This window comes from Cydia fagiglandana, chromosome 12 (assembly GCF_963556715.1).
Source record: "Cydia fagiglandana chromosome 12, ilCydFagi1.1, whole genome shotgun sequence".
NCBI classification, from domain to species: domain Eukaryota; kingdom Metazoa; phylum Arthropoda; class Insecta; order Lepidoptera; family Tortricidae; genus Cydia; species Cydia fagiglandana.
Genome location: NC_085943.1, coordinates 16,224,116 through 16,240,040, shown reverse-complemented (window position 1 = coordinate 16,240,040; position 15,925 = coordinate 16,224,116). Strand labels below are relative to the sequence as shown.

At 37.0% G+C, this 15,925-nt stretch overlaps 1 protein-coding gene across 1 annotated transcript in view; it reads left to right on the top strand.

The window, feature by feature from the left end:
• Nucleotides 1–15,925, top strand: part of LOC134669638 (gonadotropin-releasing hormone receptor) — a 120,613-nt gene that overhangs the window by 64,157 nt on the left and 40,531 nt on the right. Inside the window, exons 2-3 of the mRNA XM_063527306.1 lie at nucleotides 571–1,248; nucleotides 5,879–6,062. Coding sequence (XP_063383376.1) covers nucleotides 604–1,248; nucleotides 5,879–6,062 — 829 coding nt within the window. The 5' untranslated portion in view covers nucleotides 571–603. The remainder of the gene's footprint in view (nucleotides 1–570; nucleotides 1,249–5,878; nucleotides 6,063–15,925) is intronic.

Genomic DNA, 15,925 nt, shown 5'->3' with positions numbered 1-15,925 from the left:
GTACCTAATTGTAAAATATTTTATCTGGACTACAGTTCTCTAGCATATCCATCTGTCAACTTTACATCAAGTTCCGCCTCCAGGGGAGAGGGGGAAAAAATAGAACAGACCGAATTCCACGCGGGCGGAGCCGCGGGCACAGCTAGTAGTGTATAAGTACTCAAAATAAGTTCACGTGCTACTTTCGACCTGAAAAAGTTGTCACTCATACTCGAACGCCGTGTCACACTCGTACTTAATACTTAACCCAAAGTTGAATGAACGTTATGTTCTCATCCAAAACTGCTTTCCATTTGTATGGCAGATGAACAAACTTTTCACATTCTGGAGAGTTTAATACGCTGTTAAAGTCGGTGAAGCGAATCATTTCAGTTGAGACTAAAATTAACTCTGATGGCAGTTTTTTTTTTTTAATAAAGTATATAAAATAAGAGTTATGAGAACATCTTTGTACAAGGTATATCAAATAAGAGTTCTGTTATGAGAACATCTTTGTACCTTAGGATAAGTTGAATAACCATTTATGTATTGTTGATAACATATAAAAATATTTCTTTTTTTTTGTTTCAGATTTGCAGAAAAAAAACTAACGCATGACGAAACATGGGAGGTTTAGGCAACAATACCACATTATATGACGATAAAAACCTGAGTTTACCAGGATTAGAAATACGACCTGCATTTGAAATATGGCCTATAGAAAAATGCATCAGATTGGCGATAATAGATAATAGCACTGATCCAACAAATCTCACTCAAAGTGAATTTTTGTACAACGATACTCGTCTAAGATGTTGGGAGCACTCACCAGTATTGAAAAATGGGACAGTAATAAGAGGGAGCGTGCTTTCAGTGATAGCAGTATTATCGTTCTTTGGGAATGTAGCAACTATAATAAGTATAAGAAGAGGCAAGCGAAGCAGAGGTCGGGCAAGGCCGTCTTGGACGGCGATATACAGTTTAATATTTCAACTGAGCATCGCTGATTTGCTTGTGACAGTATTTTGTATTGGAGGGGAAGCCGGCTGGATGTTTACAGTGCAGTGGTACGCTGGCAATGTGGGATGCAAGTTATTTAAGTTTGTGCAAATGTTCTCACTATATTTGAGTACAAATATATTGGTGTTGATTGGAGTTGATCGATGGCTGGCCGTTAAATACCCTATGAAGAGTATTGGCACGGCGACGAGAAGTGGAAGACTAGTCATTTTAGCTTGGATTTTAAGTTTTGGATTAAGTATACCACAAGTAAGTGTCAGGGCTCCTCTATACGACGGGCCGACGCCGGCTACTCCAAGGGACGCATTTATGCGTTAGAGGGAGCAATTGATATTGCTATCTCATTATACCGCATGGCTGCGTCCCTTGGAGTGGCCGGCATTGGCCCATCGTGTAGAGGAGCCTTCAACTATGTTTTTTTACTAATTTGCAACAGTTTTCCAATTGACCTCCGCGTTGAAAACAAAATGGACACTTGAGTTATCTAAAGTAGCCGTGTATTAAGAAATACACTCTTATCCCGACTTTACCATCTCGTAAGTCAAAACACTAAAATAATTTTTAACAGTTTTGCATTATCATATGTCGTTAGTACCAAAATAACCTTGAGGCAAATGTTTCTTCAAGCAGAATTATAATGTTTTCAACTTCAATGGTTTGTCATTTAACCGCGATCAAATTACCATTAGAGTTTCGTTTTAAGATTGGATTTAAATGACAGTTTATATTACGATTACATGTCTTATGGGAAAGAGTTAAAAATAATATTTCCGACAAAGTCCGTAGTAACATACACAGACTAAAATTACAATTTGGTAGAAATAAAATATAATAAAATTCAATTACAAATAAAATATAAATGATTATGATATAATCGCTATTATTTACTTTTTAGCCCCATTAAAGCCTGAATAACTCTGTTTAAGATAGGCAACTAAATCTACTTACATAAATGTTGCGGGGTCGTTATTGCCGCCGTTGTATCAACTTCCTGAGGGCTCACCGCGAACCACGTTCGACGTGTTGCGTTCCTGTCACACTTAAGTACGAATTTACAGGTGCAACAGAGAGGCAATAAGTCGAAAGTGATTCGCGGTAGGCCCCCTGGATAAAATGAGTGACGGAATGAACGTCGAAAATTAAATAATCCAGGTAGTAATAGGGCGGCGAACGTCACATTGCTGTAGGAACAGCGACGCTGCAACAGTAATGCAGCTGCAGTTGATATCTGAACATCACCTTAACCTGCACATAGGTGTTTTTTTTATAAAAATAAATAAATAGTAAAGGCAAAATTGAACTGCGCAGTATTTTTAAACATATGCGCTACTTGATATCAATATTTATATTAGCACCTATAAATTTTGCAGACGGTGAAAATCATAAAAAGCAGATATCTGTGAATAGCAATCTCCATTGAAATGAATATACGTCGTGTAGGGAATATTTAACTGAAAACCAATATTGACTTACCTATCTGCGTACGTTTTTCACGCCATATAATAAGCTTTACATAATATATTCTAATAATTCGCCGGATGAGAATACGTTTGTGCCATACGCCACTTACATTGGTTTGTAGGAGAGCTAAAAGAAGCAAAAATAAATTGTTTTCGAAAAGTTTTTCATTTAGGAAATATTGAACTTATGTATCATTTAGGCACATATGTTTACTACCTATTTATAGTGCCATACAAATATTGTAAACATCATAAAATAAAAGCATTTTTAATATTGCCATATCCGTTTTCGATGAGTAAATGTTAACCGTACAATGTATGATATGACACAAAAGTGTTGGATATGTCACATTTTTGTGATAATTTTCTGTTAAAAGAGTGTAATTATCGTATAGCAAAATGCGGATATGGCACAACATTATTCAAAAATTGTTTTTTTTTCAAAAACCGATTACTGTCAATTATAGCATATTTTTTGTTATTTTAAGAATGATTAAAAAACGATTTTGCCAAAAATGGATATGGCACAAACGTATTCTCAACCGGCGAATTATGTACTTGTAAGCTGAATTGGTTTTTTGTATCTTTTACCTTTTTCTAAATTTTGGGCTTAGCGGTTTACATTTCCCCATGATTTATTCTTCTTTTTCCTCGCGTTATCCCGGTATTTTGCCACGGCTCATAGGACCCTGGGGTCCGCTTGATAATTAATCCCAAGAATTGACGTAAGCGATTGCCATCTGATGTTCCAACCCATTAGTCCGGTTTCCTCGCGATGTTTTTCTTTACAATGTTTTGTTTTCTGTGTGATGTTTTCGCGTTGTTTTTGTTTAAATATCATATTTAACAGTTGCTTTTCGGTGATTAGAAAATTAATAAAGCTGTCAAACATTTGATACGAATCGTTTCATACTAGTAAAATAAGAGCCACCTTTAATTAGGACTAAAAGTAGGAACAAAAAATGTTTGTTTGTTGTTTTTCTACTTCTGAATATATAAACCACGTTTTCAAACAGTTTCGAAACAATGACTTAAATAAAAATCAGAAATTACATTTTTGTTAGGGTTTTGAACATTAAGGGGCTACCCGAGGTTTTCATCGATTTTTGACAAGTTTTGAATCGTATCTCCTTTTTCTGCACTACAGGTAGAATCATAAGACAAACGGTTATCGGTTCTTCAATCTTTTATCTCCGTTTTTGTCTACTGGATTTTGAAAATAATAAATACCTCCTTTTTTTCTATGAATTTTTAAACATTGTCCAAATAACAGTTTTTTCGTATCTAATTTGCTGTGTAAGATATGACATGTGCGAGATCTACATATCTGGGTACGTCTTTGACGTTCCAAAAAACGTGTCTAAGGTTTTAATTTTAAACAAATCAACACAAAAGTTATGGCCAGAAAACCAGTTTTTTAGCCTAAAATTGTTCCCAATCCCAAATATCTTGAAGACAATGAACTTTGAAGTATATGGGATACTATGACATTCTACTCCGAATTAAAAAAATGGCTAACTAGCAATGCATTTTATGACATGTCAGAATATAATAATTATGATTTAATCGTTACTTAATTTAATATTATATTTATTTGAATTGTATTGATTATTTTTATATTGTTTTATTTTATTTTAATGAATTGTAATTTAATTGAAATGGACCTAATTAATGAATAACCCTTTTGACATGTAAAGTTTGTAATTTTATGAATAAATGAATATGAATATGAATATGAATATGAATATGTTGCTTAAAGCCGTTGCTGTTAATACGATAAGCTACAAAAAAACATGAGAAAAGTAAGGGATTCAGATCGAAGGTCATTGGCGTGGGGTAGCCCCTTAAAATTCAAAGTGGTTGAGCGGCTCTGCACCTCTTTGTAGTTGACATACAAAACTAAACTAAAAAACGGAGATTTCTTTGTGTTTAATAAGATAAACTACCAAAACTTTTTGGGTTGACCCTTTTGCAGCTGTGTTTTGACAACTAAGCCAACTTAAACAGATTTTTGCTCATGATGGCAGCTTTAATACGCAAAGCCTTTCAACAAGAAACGACTTTTTCACTGCCCTTTATTTTTTGTAGATACATACTTAAGTCATAGAGAAAAAAATGGGTGTCATTCTGAATCCCTAACAACGTTTGTCCTAAAGTCACTTGCTCTAACTGGTTTGTCCTAATGGGCACATGCCCTAACGATCAATTGTCATAACGATTATTTTCCATAATGTAATGGTTAGCCTAAGAATCATTTGACCTAAGCATTTATACCATAACTATCAAGATCCCTAAAGTTTTTTACCATATTTTCGAAATCCCTAACAATGTTTGGCATAAAATAACATGCTCTAACTGTTTTGACCTAATGGCTATTGCCCTAATGATCTATTATCATAACAGTTACTTTTCCTATTGATGAATTATCATAACAATTACTTTCCATAATGAATGGTAATGAACTGTTGCCACAAAAGTGGGTTAGGTTAGGTTAGTACTGTGACCCTCGAAAAAACGAACTGCTGCCACAAAAGTGGGTTAGGTTAGGTTAGAACTGTGACCCTCAAAAAAACGAACTGCTGCCACAAAAGTGGGTTAGGTTAGGTTAGAACTGTGACCCTCAAAAAAACGAACTGCTGCCATAAAAGTGGGTTAGGTTAGGTTAGAACTGTGACCCTCGAAAAAACGAACTGCTGTCACAAAAGTGGGTTAGGTTAGGTTAGAACTGCGATCCTCGCAAAAATGAAGTGCTGCCATTGGTTAGGTTAGGAGGGAAATTTAAATTAGGACATACGAGTATTAGGTCAAGAAACGATAGGCTAAGTAAAATTAGGTAACATGATGGTTAGGATATACAATATTTAGGCCTAACAATAATTAGGCAAAAAAAGAATTATGCTACATAACATTAGGATAAATACCCAATATGGAAAGTGCCATTAGGGAAAAACATATTAGGACAAAAAAAATCGGCCAGTCGATAATAGGGAAACCAAAATTAGGGTATACGAGTGTTAGGACAACTGATCATTATGACAAACAATATTAGGGAATGCAAAGATAGGAGAAAAGACTTTAGGGATTCAGATATAGATCCACTTAAGTCATAGAGAAAAAAATACATAGAGTGCTCACTCCATACAAAAGTACCAAAACGTCTATTTATTTTTGTAGTCGACATTTAGCATATCAGTACTGCTTGGAACCAAATATGATTATGAAATGAGCACTCTATTCTTACTATATTTATCCATGCTTAAGTGTTAAATTTATAAAAGGACAAAGGAAATAGACCCAATTTAGGATAACAATCCTTTCAGGATAAATTTGTAACGAACCAAACCCTTGTCCCTTGTTCTAAATTTAATTACGATTAGGTTGACAATGCTATCATAATTCGATTTTTTTCATTGTTTCAGACGATAGTGTTTCAAGTAGCAAAAGGCCCTTTTGTTGAGGAGTTCTACCAATGTGTCACGCACGGAGTTTACTCAGCGAAGTGGCAAGAGCAATTGTATACAACGCTGTCCTTAGTTTTTATGTTCATTCTGCCACTCCTGATTCTGGTGTCGACCTACGTTTCTACTGTTCGGACAATTGCTCGTGAGTATTTATTAATTTATTTACAAGGAGATCCAACAGCTAACTAAATAACAATGGCACACACACACACACACACACACACACACACACACACACACACACACATTTCACACATGAAAGAGATAAGACTCGAACCAAAACTAAACAGAACTAACAACATTCGCCTACATACTCGTAAGCAAAACCTACTATCGGTGACAGGACACCAATAAAGTGGAAAAAAAGAACTAAAAGAGAAATTAAGAACAAAATAATGAGTTATAACTTAGATACTACATACCGGGTGTGGCCTGTAATATAAGCAAAAAAGTAAACTATAGGCTGCACTCCTCATACTGACATTTTTTTAGCGACTTTTAAAAATAACTTGTAGTTTGATTTTTAATACACTTTAAGTTTATCCTAAGACGCAATGTATTGCGAATTTTGTTATGTTTAAGGCGTGACAAGCAACGTCAATCATATGGCGTGGCAATGGCGTCCATTGAAGATAATATTTATTTTGTATGAAAAATAAGGGAGTCTAAATACTTCATAATTTTTAAAAGTTGTTGAATAAAAGTGTCACCGTTTGAGGAGTACAATCTATGTTTTAATTATTTGCTAGTATTACAGGCCACACCCGGTACAAAAAGCATTCACTTACGATCTAAATACAAAATGCCTAATTGAAACACATTTCCGTCAATTTGCGCCTCACGGAGGAAATGTCGCAATTAAAAATATATCAAGCTCTGTCGTTAGCTTATTCAAATTACTGCTCGCACGGTTGAGAAAATTATTACGTCTGTAGTTGGACCATGTTCGCTTTAATGAGATAGGAGAAAAATGTCTTTTTGACCGAGAAAAGGTTACGAATGAGATCTGCTGGAGCAATTTATTTGGCTTATTTGCCTATTGTGTAATGTGAGTCACGTGTATATTATGTATACCTACTACGTTCAATCAATCTTTCGGTAATACGGCTCCGTTGATACTGTCGATGATTTCGCCAACGTCAAAGTGGTATCCACGTGAGATCGAATTAATTATTTCATTGTCTCAAAACAGTGCAGGAAGTCAGTATGCGAAGTCATCCCTAAAACTCAACACCGCCCAATAGTTTGCAGGACATACGAAGCAGTCCGACCACGTACAGTTCCTTTCAGGAGAAGATACAACTTCGTAAAAGCGGATTGGGAATGCTTCTCGAAAGAGCTAGACAACCTCGTTTCACACCTTCCGCCTACAGCCGATGGCTACGAGGAGTTCATTGGATTGGTGAAAGTGGCGTCGAGACGACATATACCACGCGGCTGTAAAACCCAGTATATCCCAGGGATGTCTGACAGCCTCAAGGACCAAGCCAATGCGTACTATAAGGCATATGCGGCCGATCCGTTTTCCCGGGAAACTATCCTCCTGGGTAATAAATTCATGGATGAAATATCAGAAACTCAAAGGAAAAAATGGAACGAACTCGTGGAGAATGTCGATATGACCCACAATAGTAAGAAAGCGTGGAACTTTATAAACAAGCTTAGCAGTGATAACAAACAACACACTTACTTAACTTACATAACAGCCGACCAGATAGCCCACCAACTTCTACTCAACGGAAAAACGACAGATAAGTTTAGTGTAAACCACTGAAACTTGCCCGGGACTCACCTGAAAACGAAAAAGACCATCTAGGAGACCCCTTTTCGATGTCGGAATTAGAAGCAGGTATCCAAAAGCTTAAAGTTGGGAAAGCTGCCGGTATTGATGACATAAGAGTCGAACAAATAAAACACTTTGGGCCTGCGGCTAAATTGTGGCTACTGAAACTGTTCAATGCTTGTGTGGAGACTACATCCTTACCGAAGATATGGAGGAAATCTCACGTAACTGCCATTCTTAAACCTGGTAAAGACCCCGCCGACGTGAAAAGTTACAGACCGATCTCCCTTCTATGCCACACCTTCAAACTCCTTGAACGCCTCATACTTGAACGCATGATAACAACCCTGGAGGATGCGTTCATAGCGCAACAGGCAGGTTTCAGGGCAGGTAAATCCTGTACCTCGCAAGTGCTCAACCTGACACAGTACATCGAGGACGGCTTCGAGAGGGGCATGGTGACAGGTGCAGTCTTTGTCGACCTCACGGCTGCATACGATACCATAAACCATAGGAGACTAGTAACCAAACTATACCATACTACAAAAGATTATAAACTCACGCAGGTTATATCTGAGCTACTCTCCAACAGAAGGTTCTATGTATCGTTTTAAGGGAAAAAAAGTAGATGGAGGTCCCTGAAAAATGGTCTTCCTCAGGGTAGCGTACTGGCACCTGCACTTTTTAATATCTATACGAACGACCAACCGATCATAGATAACCTACAACATTTCCTTTTTGCCGATGACCTTGCACTCACATCGCAAGAAAAATCTTTTGAGGCAGTAGAGAATAGCCTAGTGGAAGGATTGGCGAGCATGTCACTTTACTACAAAGAAAACCAGCTTAAACCTAACCCGTCTAAGACACAGGTTTGTGCCTTCCACCTACGAAACAGCCAGGCCTCCAGACAGCTGAATATCGCCTGGGAAGGCAGCCGGCTAGAACACACTGCCGCCCCGAAATACCTAGGGGTGACGCTGGACCGGTCACTGACCTACAAAGCTCACTGCCTTAACACCAAGCAGAAAGTGGCGGCGAGGAACAACATTTTGCGATGCATCACCGGGACTACGTGGGGGGCAACCCCACACACCCTACGCACAACGGCTCTCGCACTCAGCTTCTCGGCTGCAGAATATGCATGCCCAGCCTGGAAGAACTCTATACATGCTGCCCAGGTTGACATAGCTCTCAACGAGTCCTGCCGCCTAATAACAGGATGCCTAAAACCCACTAAACGTGACCACCTATACCAACTGAGTGGAATTGCACCACCGGACATACGCAGAGATATTGCGGCGGCTGTGGAGCGAGAAAAACAACTGCGTGACCCGCGTCACCCCCTGCACGGCCACAAACCAGTTACTGCAAGGCTAAAGTCCCGGAAGAGCTTTGTTACAAATTCAGCTCTCCAGCAGCAAACTCCTCAGGAGGCTCGCATCAAGTCATGGAACTTGCAACTCAGCGACACATCGCTATGAATACCAGCTGTGGAACACCTGCCTCCAGGGGGAAAGCAAAAGTGGCCAGTATGGAAAGCTCTCAACAGACTTAGGACGGGAGTTGGTCGGTCAAAAGATAATCTTCTGAGATGGGGAATTGGGCGACAAGGTGATACATCCTGCGAGTGTGGAGTACCTCAAACAACATTACACATGAGACAGTGCTCTCTGTGCTCAACGACGTGCACTGAGGAAGATCTCCTGAGGGCTACACCCCGAGGGCTGGAAGTGGCAAAACATTGGCAAACAAAAATTTAGTACTAAGAAGTTTGATCCCTTTACACGAAAAGAAGAAGAAGAAGAAGAAGAAGAATTATTTCATGCTATCCAGACAGGGTTAGGCCAACTTGCACCATTCCACTAACCTGAGGTTAACCGGTTAAGGCGCTCTTATACTGGAGTTTTACGTTTTCAAGGGGGTGAAGCAGACGCAGCGATAGAATAGGCAGGGGGGCACCCCGCGCGCCCCGCCGCACGATTCCCGCGCAACACGTCTACTTCCTTATTCTGTCGCCATCCGTATTCTGGTTTATTAGTTCCGATTTTTTTTCCGGAAATTTATATTGAATAAGGTTTATATATTGACGAAATAAATAAAATTGAAATTTATTATAGGCTAATTCGTATTCTGATAAGTACCTATTACTACTAGAGTATTATACATAGTAAAATAAATAGGTAATCAATCATTTCTAATCACAGTTATAGTAACAGCACCAGTCATGGGACATTTAAGAGGAAATTTGTATTTATGATATTTCCCTTATACATGTAAATGGTCTACCGCTTAGCGTGTTAAAAGATGAAAGTCCTATCCGTCTTTCATGTTTTAGGCGTGTTGTATCAAAGATACTGCAATTAGTTTCCACATATTTAACAAATTAAAACTATGCTTTTTTTCTCCAGTCATGGACACCAAAGTTCCAGTAATGGGCCCCCGGTAATGGGCGTGGATCCAGTAATGGGCCCCCTATAATGGACATTGCTCTATCAGTATAAAATATTGAAATGGGGAATAAATTACGGCAAAATAAAACAATTTTTGGTATAAGCTTTTATCGCTGAATGTATTTTTCTTTCCACAGCCAATTATTATTGTATTAGATCCATCGAGACAATTCTAATATAACTACCCTAACACAATTAGGGTTTAATGCGATAAAGTTCCCATGGCCACCTCCTGTCTCCATCATCAGATCAGGTCCATGTTATCATAATATTGCATTATCATCCGATTTGCATACTTAATTACGTACTTACACAAAATTTCAACTGAATTGGAAATCGAAAAGTGGCTCAAATTCAGCTACCAAGATTGGACCCACACTAACTAACAGGGCAAGTTAAATAAAAGTTTGGAAAAACGATATTAATTTATCCGAAGTCCGAGAATACCTCCTGATTGTCATATTTCTTAACTACATTTTATTTCTGTATTGTTTAAATACGTGAAATTATGGCATAGCAAGCATCATTCTGTCATTTGTCCCATCATAGGAGGTACGCAGTTTTACAGCTCCTATAATGGGATTGGGCCAAATACCACTATTTTTTTACATCTGTGGAGTCACAACATAGTGTGTTGTATACCTTATCTCATGGTAAATGCAATTAACAAAACACATTCTAGTTTTCATCAAGTATTAATTAATTAAATTTTAATAAATTAACTCACCTCTCTTAGCGAAGTTGTTAAGAATTCGTAGTGGTATTTTTTTTCAGTGACACGACAACTTTTAGGTTGACGCCAATTTCTTAAAAAACAACCAAATTTAATAAAACTTCAAACTGAAACAGCTCTAGGACTCTTATTTATGATAATATACAGCCAGTGTTTATAAACTAATTTTAGATACTTATTTTAGAGGAATTATGTTTTTTTGTCCCAATACTGGTTCCACGTCCATTATAGGGTCCACTACTATATTTCCATGTTGTTTTATCATTCATGTAGTCTTGTGTGATATACTCGTAATAAGCTTTAGAAATCGATACTTTTGGGTTTAATTGGCGTAAAGGACATTTTGGCGAAAATGAGTTATATATACAGTTTTATTCAGAATTCCAAGCGCTTTCGTCCTGTGCTGTGTAGTTAAAATATTAATATCTCTTTAAATGCTGCCAATTTTTTATTATGATTTTGGAAAAACACCTTAGCTCAGGGGGCGTAAATGACCAGTTACAAATTACATAGTATAGTTGTTAACGCTCCATCCATGTGTGCGTGCGCGCACACATACACGCTCCATCTTCGCGGTGCCGCGGCCAGCGGCAGCCGCCATTCTCCGATCTGCCACGACGCCGACACCACGTATCGCTCGGTCGCGCGTCCATACATTCTCATTTTTTTCAAAATCATTTGTAATTTAATCTCTCAGTATATTAAAAGTTGTAAAAGTCCAAATTGTGTCGACTACGTCATTTCTCAAGAACCTGCGCCAACAATAGTAAAAGTGATTGTTATAAATTGTTTTGATGTACATAAATTAAGGATTGCAGAACCGGTACGGTTTAAAAGAACCGGAATTTTCGGTACCAGGCAAAAATGGAATCGGGATTTCTCGGTATTTTCGCTACTTTCAGGACTGCCTTCAAAAATCAGTTTTTACCTCAATTTTCGGTAAAACCTAAAACTATCATGAATGTTTCTCTAAACATTAGTAGGTACAGTATAATAAGTACCATAGTGAAGGTACACACACTTCTTTTTACGATATGTGTCTTGAAGCCACACAATCATGCCCTCTGCTTACCATATACTACTAAATAATATAATTTGGTTTAATCCTAAATTACATCTGATATTTCACTATGTTTATTGAAAAACATCGGCAAAAACTGAAGTGTGGCTCAGGTAATTTCATCATTTAATTTAAATGTGTAAGCCGTTTCGTAAAATTAAATTTATTATTTTCGCATGCGTTCTGTGGCAGGGATATTTTACCTACTAATAATAGAACTATCAATACAAAGAATCAAGAAGTTGTTGCGGCCAGAATTAAGAATTTACCAAGGGGAGAGCATGTTACTGTAATATGATAATTCTTTCTAAAATGTCTTTATTAATGAGAGTTTCTTATGCCGTATTCGAACTAAAATGCATATTTTACTAATTACACAATTCTCTCTAGTTTTTGTTCGTATTTAATATAGGTACAAATAACTAATTATTCGTGTAAAATTATTAATCGTAGAATCACTTATGTCCGTATAGTTTCAAAATACACAATACTTACTTACTTATTGACTATTTTAGTTGACTATTATTGACTATTTAGCATTGATTCTGTTGAAGTAATATAAACAAATAAAAAAAATTGTTTTTTTATATGATGCACCATGTTCATGTATTAGCTTGTCAAAATTCGAAATAACACAGTTTTTACTTAGGGTTCGAATCTCATTTATTATACACGGTGTAACATGAGGAAACCGAATAATTTTAACAGCGTATTCCTGATCATATTTAGAGACAAAAATGTCCTGTAAACTTTTTTGAAATTCGCCTAGTTTCAGAGTTAATACCAATTTAAAAAAAAAAACAAGTTTTTAGTGTTTCATAGTGCAAAACGCCTTTTTGATGACGATGCTACTATGGGATTTATTCTAAATATCCTTATTGATAGATGTAAAAAAGTGACAAGTAACACTTTGCAAAAACTAAGTTTTAAAAAAAAAAAACCGGTTTTTTTATGTGTTTTTGAATATATTATATATATATTATAATTAAAATCAATTTTTACTTTTTTTTCGTAAAACTTAGTTTGAAAGGAAAATGCCAATGCATGCCAAAAAATATGTTAGTAACAGAATAATTAAAAGACAAAGTGGGCTCGACGAATAAAAGGGAATTTAAGGAACAGTACCTGGTCTATGAGAATATTTACTTGCAATCCCACGGAGAGCGGGCCCGCTGAACTTGTAAAAATCTTCTTTCTCATAAAGTCTGTCACTGTCGGTATAACTATGATGCGGAAGGCAAAAGGAAATTTAAACTACGTCCCATAGTAGCAACATCGCCATCAAAAAAGGCATTTTGCACTATGTAACAATAAAAGCCTGTTTTTTTTAACTTTTTTTATCTTATTTGCTGTTCTTTTATTTCATCAGCATCATCATCATCTCAGCCATAGGACATCCACTGCTGAACATAGGCCTCCCCCTTGGACCTCCATTCGTACCGGTTGGAAGCGACCCGCATCCAGCGTCTTCCGGCGGCCTTAACAAGGTCGTCCGTCCATCTTGTGGGTGGACGTCCTACGCTGCGCTTGCTAGTCCATGGTCTCTACTCGAGCACTTTTCCACCCCATCGGCCATCTTCTCTGCGCGCAATGTGGCCTGCCCATTGCCACTTCAGCTTGCTAATCCGGTAGCCTATGTCAGTGACTTTAGTTCGTCTACGGATCTCCTCTTTTCTGATTCGATCACGTAGAGAAACTCCGAGCATAGCCCTTTCCATAGCTCGTTGAGCGACTTTGAATTTTGAGATGAGACCGAGAGTGAAAGACCACGTTTCGGAGCCGTAAGTCATCACTGGTAACACACATTGATTAAAGACTTTCGTCTTGAGGCACTGAGATATGTCGGACGAATTTATTTCAGACAATGATTTTTTCATATTTTGTATTAACTCTGAAACTAGCCGAATTTCAAAAGTTTATAGGACAAGCTCTGAATAATAATAATAATTTGTCTGTAAATATTATCAGGAATACGCTGTTAAAATTATTCGGTTTCCTCGTGTTACACCGTGTATACTAAATGAGTTTCAAATCCTAAGTAAAAACTAAGTTATTTCGAATTTTAACAAGCTAATACATGAAAATGGTACATCATATAAAAAAAATGAATGTAACGTTACCTTTTTTTTATTAAGAATTTATTAAGGATTATTTCTTTTATTGACACTTTTCTCCTAAAATGTATAGGTACTTTGTACACAAGAAGGTAAATGTAAACAGTATGATTTTTTTTCTCAAAACAAATGCGTTTTTTTGCTCTTCTAAAAATCGCGTTTTGTCCGTTAAACCCTTTAAGCCTACGGTAGTCGATGTGTACCGTAGTTAGGAACGAATACACCCTGAATTTAGAATAAAAAAGTCTGAGTATGTCACTTACGACCCCCTACTAAACAAGACTCACTAAATTATCAAAAATGTCATGGTCGTAAAGGACATGCATAGTGTTTTTGACCAATTTTAAAGGACAGTAACTTCTTTCGTATTGAATTTATAGATATGATCGCTAATTTAAGTTAAAGAGACTAACATTTTGAATACTTTTCCAATACACATCAAAAATATAGCTCGATGAATAAAAAAAATATATCAACATTAAACAAAACATCGTAGTTATTCGCGTCTCCTAAAAAATAGCATTTTGTCCTTTACGCCAATCGAACCCAAAGGTATATTGTCTTGTCTTGACCGGGCGCGTGCAACATTACACTGGACTGCCAAGATAAAAGAGTGTTCAACAACTACTTTGCGTACGATTTCCTATTCCTAAATGATCGATTTAAAAGTAATGTTAAAAATAGGCTCATATTAATTGTTATATTGTATAGTGGACATCATATTGTCTATCATTCGGACATTAGGTATTTTATTGAACTTGTCGAGTTTGTCAGTATGAATGTACTCGTAGCTATCTATAGTCGCACCAATAAAAGTCTGCAGCGGATTTGATAGCCCACGCAGTGTAAGTGTTATGTATACGTATACTTATGAAATTATATGTATACGTATATCTATGAAATTAAGACGTCTTAATTTCATAGAAGTTTGACGTATAAATAGCACTTGCACTGCGTTGGCTATCAAAATGGCTGCAGACTTTTCTTAGTTTAACTCTAGTAATTATTCGGTCGTGTCAATGTTACAATAGTATCTGAACGGTTGCTCCTTCTGTCTTATGACATAATGCTATGGCAGTTATGAAAATATACTGATCGAGTTGTTTTCACATCGCCATCGGTTAGCTAACGAGTTTTGCTCACTGCAAAAGCTGCAAAACTCAGTCTATTCGAAAGAGCAGAAATATGCGGACCCCACTGGAGTTTAGAATCTAGAGTTATACCATGAAAAACTGTAGGTACTATCAACCAATCGTAATATGGAGTGCTTCAAAAATTGGCAAGCGTCCGACCTCCAACGCGTCCCGCTCGGGACTGAGCGGCGGGCTGGCAGCGGGGGCGCGAGTAAATGGTGCCGTGAATTCGTAAATTTTGAGTTTAAAGCTATATGTGTCATGAAATTAACTAGATTAAACCCGACGGACATTACATCATTACAGACGTTTATTTTGATGTAATTTTCAATACATCAAGTAGTATAATATTGACGTGAAATGAGTTTTAAGATAGAGAATAAGGGTATGTTTGGATTTTTTTTCTATCGAGCGAAGTTTGTCCTATTATGTTAGTAGTAAAAAAAAATATGTTGTTGTTGAGAGCTTTATGTAAGTACGTCGACTTACATAAAGCTCTCAACAACAACATATTTTTTTTTCACGTGTTTAATCTTTGCCGTTTCGTAATAAAATGGCATGAAAATTACGTTTCTAAGAGCTTACCTCGCCTTAAACTGTTAACCCAGTGTCAAATTGTACTGGTAACCATGGTAACTCCTTGTTTAACCGGTTAACCCCGAGTTAGTTAGTGGTGCAAGTGGCACTTAGAGGTACTGGTAGAAATATTGAATGCTCGTAGAGCACGAC